The following is a 17369-nucleotide window of genomic DNA, read 5'->3' as shown; positions in this document are numbered from 1 at the left end:
CTGTGATTTATAAGTGATGGAAAATGTCGCTCACCAGCCCATTCAACATTTTGGTCAATAAGTCTCTGGCTGTATTGAAGGTCAGCTTGATATATGAAATCATTTATTTCTTACATTGTTTAAAACTGCAGTAATTATTTTTTGCAAACTGGATATAAACTTTGATACAATTTGGCATGCCATTAATTTGACACTGGTCAGTACCAGTTCTACAATAGTGATCATGAAATAGCGTTTATGCACAAAGCAGATTTTACATGGTGGAATTATTACTTTGAATTTGTCGCGGCTTATTTTATTCAGCTCATTCGATTTTGAGAAAAAGACAAAAGAAGAAATGTGTCTAAAAGCACTGCTTCCACAGGATATAAGACAACATACCTGCACTGTACTCCTGACAGCCAAACAGCAGTTAAAGATTTATTTAGTCATTAAGGAAATGTTAACTCATGCCGGCTAGATGCATCTTAGTGCACATATGACAACATGCATGAGCAATAACATTCATGAAAAAACGTTTTCCTCTCAAATATAATATAGCTTCAACATGAAGGCAAACATGATCAGCATTTTTAATTATTAAGTTGCTCTAGTCCTTTTAATCCATGTTTCATAAATATTTAGAAAAAGGCGATCCAAAGATTCCTTGAGAGGAACTCAGTTTTTGGTGACAGCAACGTAATCGATGATTGGTCATCAACACCAGCAGACGTGGACGAGATAAGATGATGTCCTCCGTCTCCTAACTGGCAAGCAGAGAGTTTTTCTTGTTGTTAATCCTTCTCACTGTAAACAGCCATGGGAACTCCCTGCAGGAGCAACCCTGTCCAAATCCATCCAAAAGTGCCATGTTTCTTCATCAGCGCAGCGGGGCCCCTCATTCTATTTCAGTCACTCCAGGGGAACTTCAGCTGGGCTGCAGCCACGGCTCCACAAAGTCCCACTGCTTCCACAGGACGAACAGCAGCAGGGTCAGCAGGACGGTGGAGGCCACCCGGCCCCGGGTCTTCATCAGCGGCGTGATGAAGTTGGCCAAGGTGGACACGAACACCAGCAGCACGGCCATCAGCGCCAGGATGACGTTGATGAGTTTTCCCAGCAGAGCTCGCGCGTTGGCGTTCTCCACCCCCTCCAACTGGACGACCTGCTGCTGCTGCTGCTGCAGCTCCAGCTTGGTGATGCGAGTCAGGCACGACTCCACGGCCTCCTGCACACACAGGGGGGGGAGGATTTCTTTGGTATTAAAGGCCCTTGAAAAGTTATACATGGAGTTTGACCCCATCTACAACAATGTTTAATACATATACATGTCGTACACATCCGGTAGCACCAATCAGTGTTTTAAATTAGAAACGTGTTGACTGATTGTTGATGGCTCAATGTCCTGGGTTCTTCAATGTTTCACTCTTAACTAAGAACAAAGAAGGACATTTCATTTCATAGATAATTAAAAGGGCTTAGACGTCTACAACAATGTACCAGATTGTACCTGAATGTCTCTGGCTCTCTCGTAGGACTGGTAGGCGACCTTTTCCTCCATGCTGGCGAGCTCCTGTTTCAGGTTGGTCATCTCATTCTGGTGGAGCTCCGTCAAGTCATTCAGTTGTTCTTCAAGTCGCTCGTACCTGAACATGCAGTGCAAACACACACACACAAGAAGTTTAATTACACCAAACGTGTCTCATTCTAACTAAATTGAAATGGAAAGGACTATTTACTCTTCTTAAAGATGAATTTCTTTAGAAGGAACAAATGGGCCTAGGAATAGACTACGGCCGGTTTTGTCTTCCAAGGGAACTTGAAGGCTGTGTTGAAAGTTCATAAGTGTGCCTGAAAGGTTTTTCTCCCTTCCATTGTGGACGCGTACCTGTATCTTTCTTCTTGCAGGCACTGTGTCATGTAGGCGTAGTCGCTCTGCAGCTGACCCTTCATATCCTCCATGGCGTCCTCCATGTGCGACTGACTGGCTTTGATCTCCTGCAGCCCCTCCAGCAGAGAGTCCCAGGAGCTGTGCATGTGATGGTGGTGGTGGTGGTGTCCGTCCAGCCTGGGGCTGCCCATGGTCGGTCCTAACAGTCCTCCTCCTCCTCCTCCTCCCCCTGCACCACCTGAATTACTGCCCGCCGCGGAGCCGGACGTGGCGCTGGAGCACTCGTCGTCGCTGCCGTACTTTGGGCTGGAGACCAGAGTGGCACTTCCGCTGAGCGCGCGAGGTGTCAGGGTGTCCTCGGAGTGGCCCCTGACTCCGTCCTCCAGCGAGTCCTTCAGGTGAGCGATGTTGTCTGCGCTGCCGAACTTGTTCCTGATGAGACTGGCAAACTCCCTTGGCTTGGAGACCACGGCCTTGTGAGTGAGGGCCGTCACTCCACCTTTGACCCCTTCGACCACTCCACCCCCGAAGCCGCTTATGCCGGCGCGAACATTAGCGCCGACGTCCTTCAATCCCTGCTGCATGTCCCGCAGGACATCTTTAGGCTGCCGGGCCGGCCCATTCTGCAGAGAGGGAAGAGAAATGAGGAGCCAGAGAAGTGGAGGATCTCAAAGGTCGGAGAGATTGGGTTAAGGGAGAGAACTGCAGGGAGAGAGAGATGAGGAGAGCACACCCGGTGGAGAATTAAGGTGAGACACAGGATGATGCATCGGTTTAGGAGGTGACAATCATCAGTCTATATTTGAACACAACTGTCCTCACATGTTTGACTTAGCCTTGAGATAATTTTTCAGGGGAGCCACAGTGAAACTAACAGCCGCCCACAAAGACGTCACATGTTCGTACTACAACTAGCGGCACACACATACTCGCTCGACCTACCTGCTCTATCTCCTTTAGTTTTTTGTGGTAGTGCTCTAGCTTCTTGTGCAAGTGTGCGATGGTCTGCGCAGACTTCTGGTTCTTCTTCTCAAACACCTGCTTGATCCGGGACGCTTGCTGCTTGTCCGCGTTGTGGGCCAACTTCAGGTACTCGGCGACGTTGTCGTCGCGGGCCTCCTGCTCTACGCGAATCTGCTCGGTGACCTTTAGGACCTTCTGCTGCAGATGCTCCAGGGCAGCACGTGTCCGCTGTGGCTCGCCAACCCCAAAACCCTCTGCACCCCCGCAGGCCATGACCCCGGACGACACTGTTGCTGCTGCTGCTGATGATGCTGCTGATGCTGATGCTGCTGATGATGATGCTGCTGTCGATGCTGTGGCTGGCGCTGCGTCCGCACTGATGTTACTGTCGGAGCCTCCATGGCTGGTGGTGGAGGGTAGGCCAAGAGTTGCCACCTCGCTCTTGTCCAGCTGAGGGGACGAGGGGGCAGGGGGCAAGGGGAGATAATCAGGGGTGAGGAGAGAGAGTAACGTAATACACAGTGGTTTTGTTGACATGACTTTCCTCCGGAATTGTCGCATGTATTTAAATTTACTCACGTCAAAGTAAAAGGGAAGATTATTTGGAGTGACGGCCAGAGTGAAAGTGTCACATCTTGATTTGTGCTTTCTTGCATGAACTAATAAGTCACTTTAAACTTGAGTATGGAAAATACATCTAATGGCACCAAAACAGCTTGTATGTTTTTGGCCTCCTAAATATAATTCATTTATATGTAATCATATCTCAATAATTTCCGAGAACTAGTTTGAGGTCAAATACTGTTCAGTTGGTGCAACTTTAATTCATTTGTTTTACAGTGATCCACAGAGTAGTTTAGCCAAGAATAGCAGGCCAGCTTAACACGCAAAAATACAACTCAATAGATTCAGAAGTTCAGTTCTAAATAACAACGACCGATTAGCTCAGGTTGTTTTCAAATTAATGTAGTCAGAACATCAAGAAAGGGTAATTATCTCAACTAACAACCATCCAACCCTTATCTTTCAATATAGTTTCTCTTATATTCTCATTAAATGAGTGAGCAAGTAGGGAGGACACTTTTAAAAATAAATGCTCTTAATCAGTCTGGCTTCTGAAATGAGATTCAGTCAATTATGCCTATAATTGATTTGGTGGAGGCATCAGAGCGGACCCTGAAAGGCCATCATGCATTAATTAGATGATGCATAATTTGTCTGCTTCCTGCTCTGCAGTGCCTCAGATACTCTGCTTCACCACAACTAAGTTACTCACACAATGCATATAAAAAACACTAGCTATACACAGGGAAAAGGAAGGTAAAAACAACCTGCACCTGAAGTGATAGTGATGATGACCTGAATGTGTAAATGAATATAAATATCTGTGCGTTCTGGATCATTCTTCTGTCTGATCGCTCCATGAGGGATTTCCCTTGAATGTGTAGGCTACCATCTCTATGTGTATCCTGGCAGATGGCGGGATTGTTAATGACGTCGAAACAGTGTAATCAGACCCTGCAAGCATGAGCTCAGAAAGACACATCCACAACCACGACAAAAATCTCATTGCCCTGCTCCAATTCATCCGGGTGCAAAGGATTTATTTAATTACGCGGCATACACCATCAACAGCGAAGCAGTGTTTCCTTTTTAATAAACAAAAGTAGGTTTCGATCACATTGTAATGGAGAGAAAGAGAGAGAGCGATAAGAAAAAAGAACAGATGAGTGCAGCCCTGGGTGGGAAATCATTCCCTGATCTCGTAGAAGTGAGATTCATATGCAGCAGAGATACGCAATGGCTGATAGGAGGAGGGAGGTGCAGTGTCCAGTGTTACATTATGGGTGAAAACAAACAACACGGAGCAGATGGTCAAGACTAACGGGGATGAATCCGGTGATGGGTGGAAAAAAAGCCCTGGAGGTCGGAAGAGAAGGCTTGTGATGAGGATGGAGATGGTGGATGTCTATGGCATTAACAAAAAAAAAAGGAGGACAGGTCGCACGCCCGTCTCTTCTGCGCTCGGCAGGAGGACAAACTGTGACATGAGAGACGGCCGATGGACGCCGCAGAGCGTGGATGCGAACGCATGAGGATGAGACACAAGCAGCACAGCAATAAATTAAATTTGAAACGTTACCATACTGCTTTAATCCAATTTTTGCAGTGCCATTGCGAGTCTGTGTTCGAGGCCCATCCTCCTCCTCCTGCCTCCTCCTCCTCCTCCTCCCCCAGAGCTCACCGAGGAGGAGCTCCCCTCCTCAAATATCTCTGCCCCCAGCCTTTATATGGCTGACTATCACCTCACGGGTTCCTACCGCTCCATTGTTAAAGCCATCGATATCTGCAGCCTCCCTCTCTCCCTCCCTCCCTCTCTCCCACTCACCCCTCCCTCTAATTCACTGATCTATTCTTCCTTCCCTCTCTCTCTCTCTCTCTCCTTTGTGTCGCTCTGTCTCTCTCTTACCTCTCTCCCGCTCTCTCTCTCGCTCTGCCAGTCTACATGCAAATGCTGGCTGTCCTGGCCTATAATGGATGTGGCAGCCAAGGGACAGATGATGGAGGGAGGAGTGGGCAGAGGGGGGTGGGGGGGAGTGGGCAGAGGGGGGCGGGGGGCGTTTTGGCGCAGGCGTGCAGGTGCCTCCGTGCCGTCGAGGCCAGGGGAGATGAAGGAGGAGGGAGGAGAGAGCACAGCAGGGGCATCCCACTAAACCCTAAATGCAAACACAAGTGAGGCGCGTGTGCATGCTGATGAGCGGCTGTGGGGCCGCAGCACACAGCGCCGGCCCCAGCTGTGACTCACTCTCTTATTTTACAGAGGAGGAGGAGGCGAGAGTATTGTTGCAACAACAGAAGCCCGTTTGAACCGCCCAAAGTCGTTCCCAGTCGACATCCGAGAGGAAGGGAAAAAAATATTTCATCCACTGAGAAAGTGTTGCATTAAAGTGGAGCAGATGTTTTATGTCATCCATTCAAAAGGTACACAAGTATTATCAGATAAATGTACTTGTACTTTGCATAAAAAAAGCACTTTATTCATTATTACTGGTGTATGTGGAGCTAATTTGAACACGTTTCATCTCTAATCATGTGTCATCTTGTAGAAGAGGATCATTAGTTATGTTCCCTAGTACAGAAACCGCCTGCAGCTGGCAAATAAATGTAAAACGTGAAGGTAAAGTCACGCCCATGAAGCAAATTATCCTGAAGTATTTAAGTGAATATACTGTCATTCCTTCACTGCTCAAGGGTATTTTTACAAATGATAAATCATTAAACTATAAATACAGTAATGCAATGTTGTACATAATTGGTGTAATATATTATTTGTTAACCAGCCACCGGGCTGGCTGTAATTGTATAGAAGGAAACTAGACTGCATAAATACATTAGACCTTAAAACAAAGAATCAATACATCTGGCCTGACACTCTGGGAAGCAGCTAGTTAAATATTTATTCACATCGTAGTGTGAGGAGCATATGAATGAATGAATGAACACTTTCACCAATGTTGCTGATACATCGAAACACGATATAAATGAATGGAAGGATAAATCTAAGCAGACTACAAATAAAGCAAAACATTCACAATTGCCATTTGGACATTTTATTTTTTTATTTTGGAGTGTCATAACAATGAAACAAAATTAACACGAGTCATTATATCTCACAATAAATAAGGATATATCTCAATTTGTAATTTAACATAAATATGTAGGTCCTGTGAACAAGCATCTGCTGACCAAAAGTGCTTTTATTGTTTCGGGTAATACTGTGATTTGCTAAGGTAGTATTAGCTCTAAAGACACCCATTCAGATTAACCATAGCAGCGGGAATAGCCAACATGTCAAGAAACAAACTTTTTTAGAGGCAGATAATACATACTGTCTATTATAATTGCACTATGCGTCCTATTAACAAAAAGAATAAAGCTTAATAAATTTTAGCTTAGTAAATTATGAATTTGCTTCCAATTGTCCTTTAAGAAGCCTCAACTACCCAAACAAATAAGGCACCTTAGAGCAGGGATGCCCCTTAGGTCCCGAACGCAGCGTCAATACACCACCAGCCATTGGGGGGGAAAAAATCAGGTCACCAAGAATGCGCGGGCGACCGCAGGAGCCAACGGAAAACTCAGTGGTGCTAATTAGCGATCCTTGCTTGCTTCGGTACACATTTACATTCAACCCCGGGCGGACTCCGAATAAGGTGATGACCAAGAATGTGTGGAATGGTGAGAGGTGTTGACTACTAACCCTCCCGCACCTTTATACTGGGTGCTGTCAGCTATCAGATGTGCAAAACTTGATTTTTTTTTTCTGATTACACTACATAGTTCTGTATTAAACTCTTTTGATACATACCTGAAACACATATTTGTATATAAATAAATCCAGATACAAGTATTTTTAAGTGTACCAATCACGTGCAACTGCACGTACAGGATATCAGAAATCTTCAAACATTCTTCTATGACTACATGATAGTAGAAAAAAGTGGACTGTGTATTCAAATATATTAAGTGTAACACAAAATAACTCTTATCCATGATGATTCACAAAAAAACATTAAAAAAATAAATAACTAGTGGATTTGAACAGAAGAGGCCAAAGGGCTTCATCCAGTCGCTGCGATTATTCATCAATCTGCAGATTTGTCACAGCTGCTCAGTAATAATGATTATGACCGACTTGAAATCTGTTTCAACTGCATACAGCAATGTGTTCATCCATCACTCCCACTACTGCTGCAGGTACAGAGTCTATGAAGCAGCAAAGTGGGAGATGTCCTGGCAACACTTTCGTATCACCGTGATCCAAACCAGAATTAATCCACTTTGAGAGATTACCGTTAAATGTCCACTACTCAAAAGGAAAAAGCACTAACTCACTCGGTTAGTAAATACAGAACACTAATTAACCGTATAGTTGCATGATACAACAATTGCCGAGGTCCCTTGTGTTTTATTTTGTTGAAGATTGTCTGTGTGGAGGACCTGCTGGTGATTCGCTGCAGAGAGTGTTCTTCCTGACAGCGGGGCTGTGAGCGCCTTTGCAGCTAAATGCACCAAAAATCACTCGCCGGATTTGCGTGGCATCCCAACCACTCGCCTTTTGGACTGATAGTAATCTGTGGAGACAAAAGAGCAGTCGATTTAGCTCATGCAACTCCGCCGGCATTCAGAATGGGGATGTGTGAACATGTACCTGTGATGTTGGTCTGTTTCCTCTTCAGCCCTGTGTTCTCTCTTCTCCTTGGTGTTTCCTCCAGGTTCTGCTGGCTGAGTGCGCGTCCCTCTGGTGAACATCGGACACTCGCCTTCGTGTCCTCCGCCGGCGCCTCCACTGCCCCCTGACCTCCATGCGTACAAGATCTGTAGAGCAGCGGCACGTTGGTGCCCGGGACGCCCTCCCACTGGAAATTACTGTTCTCCAGTGGCTTATCCGAGACGAAGTCGAAGCCCCAACGACGGGTAGCGGCCTTCAGGTCGCTCCGCAGGGCGGCTTGGTACTCCACCTGCAGCTGCTCTCTGTCGAGTGGGCCGAACAGGTTTCGTCGGGCGGTGCCGTCTCTCCGGGGGCCCATGATTAGCTCGTCAGTGGCCATTGTTTTACACTGCAGGAAACAGAGGTTGAGACCGGTCGGAAATTCTGTCTGCATTCACCAACCGAGGGAGTGATGATGTAACTTTTCTCTTCCTCATCAAGTTCGCCAAAAACATTTGATCATTGAATCAACCAATGGCTGCAAATCTATTTTGCCAGACATGTATCATATCAATTTTTGACCGCAAGTAAAAAAAAAAAAAATCACCAAATTATAAAAAATAAACATTCTAATCCATGCTAAAAAATCCATTCTGAATAAACTAAACATACAGCAGAAAGTATTCTGTTTTAAGTTGTTTTTAACTCTAACTTTTAAAAGCGTAAATTCACCTTACCATTTCTGTAACCAGTTAAAGACTCCTCAAAGTGAACTACAGAACATCTCAGACTGGCGATACTGGGCAGCTCTTTATAAGAGCCCGAGCAGCCAGTGACTCATGGAGCCCTCCAGTGTGATTCACTGGTACATGTCTGGACATAATCTCAGACAGACATGCCACGGCAAGTCCTCAGCTTAGGCTGTGATCACTGCAGGCCGCTAGGTGGCGGAGTTACCACGATACGTTTCAAACGACAGACCAAAGAAGAAGTTTGGATTAATTAATTCATCTTATTTATTTTTAAAATCAGTGCATTCCGTGTCTTGATTATCATATTGCACGCACAAAAAGGAAATGTCTTCAGGTATATGGGCTGAATGGTAAGGGCACGTTCTTGGAAGAGCTACAGGAAGTAGTCAGCTGTGTCTCAGGAGAGTATTAAATCATTATGGTCATCCGGGAAGTGCTGGGGAGGATTCTCATCCCACCCTAATTATCCAGATACAGAACTGGGGAGGACAAGCAATTGTGATTAGAATAATACTAATAAGGGAGACACTAATAAAGTTCAATGTTGCTGATTATATTTAATATAACAGACCTATAACTGCCTCAATAAAAAGAATGGGTTTAGACTGTATTTAAACTCTGTCACATTTCCGTCCACACTGACTCCAGTTTGACTTCGACTGACATTCAAATGAAGCTAAAGGGTTCCCCACCAAATTAAACTAACAGAGCCATACACACGATTAAAGGTCTAGTGCATGGTGTCCTATCACCCGACTCAAATGCAACCACCCAGCAGAGCAGACTACTACTGAGGTGATGTAATGTGTCATATTTTACAGGAAGTTCATTCATATTTAGCTTAACACAACTCTAGAAACAACCAATACAAACAAAATGTAACTTTCCAACTTAATCTGGGTATCATTTACCAAAAATTACCGAAAGACAGCTGTGGCAATTTTAGAAAACAATAATGTGTTAACAATGGAAATATGTCAGCTTTTAATTTAAGATCCCGTGAGAAAAAGAAACGCATTTTTTGTCTGTTGATTATTGTACTATTATTCTCCGTCTTAAAATGACATAGTGTACGGGATCCATTACTACGTTGTTGTTGTTATTGTTATATATTGTTATTAATTATTTTAAAACACGTAAGACGGCAAGCTGTCTCATAACATTCTAAAGTCATCAGTTCGCTTAAAAACCGTTGTTGGTATCATTGTACTTTTACCACATTACGTTACATATAAATAAGACAATACGATTACATTTGCAGCAATAATATGAGGCACCATTGGATCTCACAACGTCACATTGAGATCCGGGCGAGGCGGAGGGATTCAAGTCTGTGGCGGGAGAACGATGCTCACCGACAGGGGCTCGGCGAAGGACAGCCAAGCGGCGAAGATAGACCCTGACCGGCTTACTACGCAGCTCAGCGTGAGTGCCACAACCCCAACTACGTTAAAGTAGTTACTTTAACGTAGTTGGGGTTAAAACTCCCAGTTGGGAGAAGAAGCCTTTTGAGTTTTAAGTTATACACGGTGACCGTTGAAACCGATAAACCCACGCAACGCTGACTCAACTCAAGGGGGAGTTTATTACCGACCGAATAACGTTAATTACAACTAACACAAAACCATCTAAGCGCTGCCATTAGTCCACTTACATTAAAGTGAGTCGAAAGCAGTCCAACTCAAATCCGCCTGATTCAAACCTGTCGGGTGAAGCTGGGGTCCGGTGCGACTGTCGGGTGACGTTGGGGTCCGGTGCGACTGATGTCATTCCACGCGTCTAATACGACTAATAGTTGGTAGTGGTAAATAGTGCCGTCTAATACACTCCGCGGGGGCTGAGGTTCTCTACTCGTGTAGATGTGGGTGGAGTCGGACTACGCTAACTTGTGAAACCTCGCCCGCTAAACACGTGACTACACATGAGAGGAAATACATCTCGAGACGACACAAAAAGGAGCACCCGCAATGCGCAACCCCTCCTTCCGCGTCTCAGTGCCCATGTCACGACAGTGCGGTAACCCGGATGGAGCTTTGCCTCCTCCCATTTCAGCTCAGGCACACCAGCAATGAGACTGTAGAGAATGTAGTTTTTGTCACCATTTGCAGTGAATCATGAATCACGATTAGAGAGAGGCTCGTTTTGTGCTGTTCCGTTTGGTTACTCAAAGGACGACTACATGTCCGTACTGCCGGACGCAGCCCGATTGGCAGTTTCCCCGTTTCTAGAGTTTAAAATACACTAAAGCCGAACATCTTCTGGCTGCACTCATACTTTTCAAATGAGTTATGTCTATACTTTACGGCCAGTTAGGCAGTCTGATATTTAAAAAAATAATACACTATTCCTTTTCGATATCAAGTCTACGAAATATTTTATCAAATCAATAGCGTGTCAAATTGACCTAGTGTAACAAATCTAAAAATAGCTCCAATATATTATTCAGACCAGTCCTTATTCTAAAAACGTGTTACACCGGTTTCCATGGTGTGGCAATAACATCGGTTTCTGGGTGGATCTTTGAAAGTTCCTTCAGAGTCCCGTATCCATGGATACAGTGAGTCATCGCTTCAATGACATCATGGTACAAGGAAAGGAAAGGAAAAGCCCGCCCAAAACAAAACTACTGGGTATTTGAAGAAAAGTAACTCTTAAATCATGCTTGTTAAACTACACTATATTTTACAATATGGTGCCAGCTTCACAATGTGAACACCTGAAATATCAGAATAAAATCATATCTGCTTCTTGAGTCCATGAATCCGTTTAAAGTGATGAATGAATCAAATTAAAATAGTCAAAAATAAAAGATTAGAAAAATGTAAAATTCAGTTGTGACAATGAGACTAAGTTACAACTTAATTACATAGGAGTACAACTAGTGGTAGTTGTAACACTGAGCTCATAGAACATAAATTCCATAGGACTGCCCCCCCCCGGGATAAAAAAAACCCCCCAAAACAAACAAAAGTGCTTTCTGCCAAGAGGAAAATAAAGAAATTTCAACACCGGCCTTTTGTAATCAACTGGTTTCTTTAATTCAGAGACCAATCTGCATTGTATCAAACAAAACATGGTTAACGTCAACATTTTTTTTTCTAAATCTATGCCAGTTTTTAATCTGATATTGTTCTTATTTGAAACAACTAACCTTTAATAGATGGAAACCTTCAGTGTGAAGTACAAAGGTAGCACATTGAAAATAGGTTGGCTTTACAAACAATCAAAAAAGGAGATAATTTTCTTACAAATCATCCCAATTTGTACTGTAAAAAATAAAAATGCTGGCATTGAAAAAGAGGAACTACTACTATGTCAAACTGCACAGTACATTCATTGACGAAAAGCAAAACACTTAAGAGATTAACTTAACTGGAATGCTGGGTTGCACAACTGTTGCAGGACAGGCAAGATGGCCTTACGCAGCACACCTGCGCTCACCCATTCAATGTATGTGAAAAAGAAAACACGTAAAGGGGAAGGGACACTAAAACGCTTCATTGTTTAAAAAAAAAACTCAACACACTAAACGGTGAAACGGCCATGTGTAATTCCATCGTCTGAAACGGCCATGGCTGTACAACCGTTCATCTTCGGCTCCCTTTACACCCGGCGGGTGTTCTATTTTCTGTCGTTGGACCTGGAGCGGCTGCAGAGTGGGAAAAAGAAAAAAAGTTAACACATGACGTGTGCTGCTTAGTCAGGCATGGACATCTTCCAGCCAGCAGTCTACAAAAAAGGTGCTCGTAAATACTTTTCCTTCTTACTACTGCATCTCACATTAAACTGTCAAATATCTGTTAGGACAATTCAAGACTAAATTTGTCATCACATAGCTCAAAAGACATCATCACCTCCTTGATCGCGAGAAGGACCTTGAAGGTTTGTGGTTCCTGTCCCGGGAAAGGGACCTCTCCCTCCTCCTGTCCCTGGAGAAAGACCTGAAAACACACCACCACATTAAAGGAAACATTCCACATGTTCTTCTACATACTGATCAGGTTAATTGATTTGGTTACCATTTGGCAAACTACCTGCATTATCAAAATCACCAGTATCTGGCTTCAGTGGATATGTAGATTTACTTAATATATAGTAAAATAGATCTGTGTGTAGTCTTATAGTGGGCATCAGTAATAACTTGCCGCTTCTGGATGCATGGACAACGGCACATGGTTACAGACTGTTAGACTAAATCTACATTTTAGTTTTAGAACAAAGATATAGCTGTGATTACCAGTCATCAAGCTACATACCTGCTTCGACTGCGGCTGAAGCTCCTCCTGCGTGGGGATCTGCACAAGGAAAATACAAAATGTTAAGCACATATGCAGACTCATCATGCCCCGTAGAGCTCCACACTATTCCAATACGGTTCTTAAAGGGGCCTCCTTGAACACAGCCCTTTGCCTAGCTCAATTACTCAAAATAGAAATTAAAGACAGGCGTTTTTCCAGAAACACAATAAGCTCAACAAGAAAACTCACTGACAATTGACCCTGTGCAAAACGATGGCAGATGCTTAAAAACGATCCTCACCTATCGCACAGTGCATTGAGCATCTATCCATAAAGTCAGTGTATGTTATGTTGTATATATTAACTTGGAATTGCAGAGTAGGATGTGTTCTACGTCCTAGTAGACTTTTTACATGGTGTCTGAGCTGATTGAAAAAAAAACCATGAGAGCTCACAAGTAACATTTTGCTGCAAATCAAGAGGATTTCAACGCTGCACTGTGGACTGGCCAGGATGTGTGGGAATATAAACACACACACAAACAAAGGCCACCATCTGTATAAAACTGGCCATTGGACCCAAAGGAAGAACACGGATTTGGTAGCTAATACCAAAACCCAATATACTGGTCCTGGGAACAAGTCTTGAGAAGCAACCAGTCTAAGATCTGCTAAAACCAACCACAGCACAGAAACCCTTTGTTATGTTCTTGATGGTTCAGGAGAGTTTGGATATGTGTGACTTGATTATACTACTAAAAGCCCCAACACATACCTTACATGTTTTTCTATAGTGGACACCTCTGGAAATCAAGTTCCAGTACAAATAATAGTAATAAACCAAAAAAAACAACCTTCTCAGACCAGCTGTCTCTTCACTTTCAAAACTGTAATCATCAGTGTACTGAATGAAGCAGGAAAACTTACTAGTATTTTTGGTTTTCAACAAGCTAGATATGACGAAAGGGAGGCAGACTGCCGGCCGGGTAGGTAGGTAGGTAGAATTGGCTGAATAGGACTGGCCAGATGCTGCAAGGTGTTTAGGTGGCAGGCAGATGGGGGCTGGCTGTGGCTTTTTTTCCTGCTTTAATTGGTTAGCCGAAGGCTGCTGTTGGTAGGTTGTAGACATTTGGGAACGAAATACGCTGATTGGTCAGGAATGTGAGGTGGGCCGCTGCAGTTTGGATTAAGGTTGAAGGAGGAGGAGGTTGAGAACGGCATGCTGAGGAACCAATGGGTTGGTGCAACTTGACGACTGGCCATGCCTGGGTCATGTGACAGCACCAGCCAAGCTGATTGGTGCACGATGGTCAGCAGTCACATGATGCTGAAAGAGGACTAGTTGATTGACTCAGAGGATGGTGAGAGGAGGCATGGTGACGGCTCTGCAACGGGTTTCATTCTTATTAATATAGATGAAAAATAAAAGCATCCTCAAACAAAAGGAATAAAATGCATCACATTTGGCACTTTTATCCCCCCAAATTTTTAAAACAGATACCTAAAAAAACTGCTACTATGTAATCATATTTCACACACCTATTTTGTCATTTTCAGGCAGTTAGATCACACTAACTTTTTTTTAGAGTGCACAAAAGTATGTACACTTGAAAAGATGCATTGGTACTGAAAGTAGAGGTTTTACAGGCCAAATTTTAAGATGCAGATAAAATACAAAGACTACACGATCTAATAATGTCCCATTCTCGGGTCATATTTCATTATTTGGTAATGAAAGTCTGTTTGACTCACTACACAATTATAAATGAAGATGAATATAACGTAAATGTATAAATCAGCAGAAATGATTACAAACTATCTCCAACACTGTAAAAATGGAAGCTATTAAGATAACATACTTTGGGTAAGAGCAAAATCTGTACGTCACGAGCAGGAATTAAAGACATGGAATATATGTGGTCCATACGGTCCCCCATCAAAAAATAACATAGGTCACCTTCGTCTGGCTTGCGGGCTACGACGTCTGTTGTCATCCCGGTCTCGAGGGCGCCTGCTCCATGGAGGAGGAGCGCCACGGGTGCGACTGCGCTTCTCACCATTGGACAGCTCTACTCGCACCCGGCAACCACACAGTGTCCTATTAGCACAGCCAGGCATGATTAACAACCAGAGCCTTATCAAGACCAATGAATTTTCAAATTATTCAGATGTCTGGTTACCTTCCATCGAGTTCTCGCACAGCATCGGTTGCATCTCTGGGATCTTCGAATTCTACAAAGGCGAAGCCTGGAGGGTTCCTGGCAACCCAAACACTGCGGAGGGGGCCGTAGTAGCCAAATGACCTCTCCAACTCAGTCTTGTTTCCATTATTCCCCAAATTTCCAACGTAGACCTTGCAGTCAAGAGGACAGTCACGATGCATGTCCGGATCTGAAAAATGACAGGAAAATCGATAATTATAGCTGAATTGATTCCACTTTAAAGCATAGGGATCCTGTCATTCGGCTTGCTTTATATCTAAATGAAAGATCAGTTCAAAATCTGGTGATAAATATAACTAATGTCAGGCAACAGCAGCATTTCAATCAACACATCAGTTACCCCAAACCACTGTTATCGCATGAGAAACCAAGTGGACAGAACATGCCATGTGAAACGTGCGATTGCACTTCCGTTTCCGTAACATAATACATGTGTATTGTCCACCCAGAGCGAAGCGTTTATGCGGTTTTATATACAACTAATTTCTTTAATCAAACGCAAGGAAAGGCGGCGGTTTAGACGGACACGCACGGCGCCAATATGACTTTTACAGCAAATCCCCCAGAAAAAATGTCCACCATTGAAGCGTAATATGTGCTACATTTTCGGTTAACTTGACGCAAGTTGAGTGGACTTTTAAGTGAAAAGTACATACCATGTAGACTTCAACTACTTATTTCAAATACTAAGAAACGTAGACTTTTGGCCTCGAGTCATTTATGCTAACTTCAGCTTAATAAATAGCATTAACGTTAACCGAAACTTTGACTAGTTCCGCTAGTTAGCCCTAAACCTCCACATGGTGTTAAACCGAGCGCCTCAGCCACACGTGCTAATCTATGTTCCGCCTTTTAGAATACCAATGCAATAAATGTTTCACATTCGACGTTAACGTTAGACGGTATCGACATTTTGAAGCTAATGCTAGCTAATGGCTTTATAGCGGTAGCTAAAATGGCTGTCGGCTTTGTGGCGGCCTACTCGTGAAGGAGCAGCATTCGGCTAAAGGCCACGGGATCCAAACAACCTACGATCAAATCGATGCAACAATACACTTAAAATAAGTTATTTTAGGACGGCAGACAATTAATGATTCAGTTTGAACTGTACCGTTTTCGGGGCTATTCGCGGATCCGAGTTTCCGCGAGTCTCTGGTTGGTTTGCTACGCTCGGTCATCGAAGGAAAATGGCGTGACGGCTCTTACGTTAGTGAGAGACTGGGGAGGGAGGTTGTATACATGCAGCTCTCGGGACGGAGGGCGGGGACACGTTAGGCACAGAACAGGACCAGTTTAGGGGAGCTGGGCTGCCTGAACGGTTTGAAAGGGGTAAATACTTGCGATATTGGTGCGACACGACCAGAGGAAAAAAATAAAAGATTAAACCTGGCTGTCGACTTCTTTAATGCGGTCAAATCAGCAGACACTCGGGTTTCCGTGGCCAACTCAGCAGATACTTGAATATTAAGGCATATATATTAAGGCACCTATATATATATATATATATATATATATATAATTCCAGACAAGGAGTCTGTGTTCAGCACTTGTACAACAAATGAATTATTTTTACTGTGCAGATTTTGAGGATTTTCCAGGATAGAAGTCCAATATTTAATTTGGATAGATATTTTAATTTTGTACACTAAATTAATTTCATTTTCGGTATACCAGTAGACTTTTATGGAACCTCATCTTGGAGAATTCGTACAGTAAAAATATTCACATATTTACATAACCGTTGTCATAGAGGTCCTGAACACACATACTTCACTTATTGTCTTGAATGATTGATTAAATACCCTTTATTCCGGTTATATGTTTTATACACGTTCATTTTTCTGTGCTCCCTCTCAATCTAGACCGTGAATATCAGCATAAACGGACAAAAATTGTCTGCTGAATTGTCCACGGAAATCCGAGTGCCTGCTGATTTGACCGCAGTTGTTCTCTACAAGGTACCGTTAGATAACACTCCCCGAATGCAGGAGTCAGTTTCCCTTCTTACCCCGTGTTTTAAAATAAATGCAAGATTGACACCACAGATTGATCTTACAAATATATGTTGGCATTTTACTCAAAAACGGGATGTAGAGATGGGCTGAAATGACTG

General features: G+C 43.6%; 3 protein-coding genes across 5 annotated transcripts; all 3 read right to left on the bottom strand.

The window, feature by feature from the left end:
• Positions 1 to 81: 81 nt before the first annotated feature.
• Positions 82 to 5390, bottom strand: tmcc2 (transmembrane and coiled-coil domain family 2). Of its 2 annotated transcripts, none has more exons than XM_037490857.2 (5): positions 5304 to 5390; positions 2813 to 3283; positions 1868 to 2493; positions 1490 to 1625; positions 82 to 1207 (listed from the first exon to the last, which is right to left on the bottom strand). In XM_037490857.2, the coding sequence occupies exons 2-5, from the start codon at positions 3104 to 3106 to the stop codon at positions 908 to 910; spliced, it is 1356 nt and encodes a 451-aa protein (XP_037346754.1). In that variant the 5' UTR covers positions 3107 to 3283; positions 5304 to 5390; the 3' UTR covers positions 82 to 907. The 2 variants fall into 2 exon arrangements, with proteins under 2 accessions (XP_037346754.1, XP_037346753.1); XM_037490856.2 differs by lacking the exon at positions 5304 to 5390 and adding an exon at positions 4977 to 5265.
• Positions 5391 to 6266: 876 nt separating this feature from the next.
• On the bottom strand, positions 6267 to 10801 carry cdkn1a (cyclin dependent kinase inhibitor 1A). 2 transcript variants are annotated; one of them, XM_037490859.2, is made up of 3 exons: positions 10452 to 10801; positions 8046 to 8454; positions 6267 to 7968 (listed from the first exon to the last, which is right to left on the bottom strand). In XM_037490859.2, the coding sequence occupies exons 2-3, from the start codon at positions 8443 to 8445 to the stop codon at positions 7913 to 7915; spliced, it is 456 nt and encodes a 151-aa protein (XP_037346756.1). In that variant the 5' UTR covers positions 8446 to 8454; positions 10452 to 10801; the 3' UTR covers positions 6267 to 7912. The 2 variants fall into 2 exon arrangements, with proteins under 2 accessions (XP_037346756.1, XP_037346755.1); XM_037490858.2 differs by lacking the exon at positions 10452 to 10801 and adding an exon at positions 8783 to 8909.
• Positions 10802 to 11938: 1137 nt separating this feature from the next.
• srsf3b (serine and arginine rich splicing factor 3b) lies at positions 11939 to 16541 on the bottom strand. Its single transcript, XM_037491104.2, has 6 exons — positions 16368 to 16541; positions 15215 to 15425; positions 14992 to 15132; positions 13054 to 13092; positions 12652 to 12738; positions 11939 to 12446 (listed from the first exon to the last, which is right to left on the bottom strand). Exons 1-6 carry the CDS (start codon positions 16432 to 16434, stop codon positions 12419 to 12421), a joined length of 573 nt encoding a protein of 190 aa, XP_037347001.1. The 5' UTR covers positions 16435 to 16541; the 3' UTR covers positions 11939 to 12418.
• Between the last annotated feature and the right edge of the window lie 828 nt (positions 16542 to 17369).

Source organism: Pungitius pungitius, chromosome 8, assembly GCF_949316345.1.
Source record: "Pungitius pungitius chromosome 8, fPunPun2.1, whole genome shotgun sequence".
Taxonomy (NCBI): domain Eukaryota; kingdom Metazoa; phylum Chordata; class Actinopteri; order Perciformes; family Gasterosteidae; genus Pungitius; species Pungitius pungitius.
This window is presented reverse-complemented; position numbering and strand designations above follow the sequence as displayed.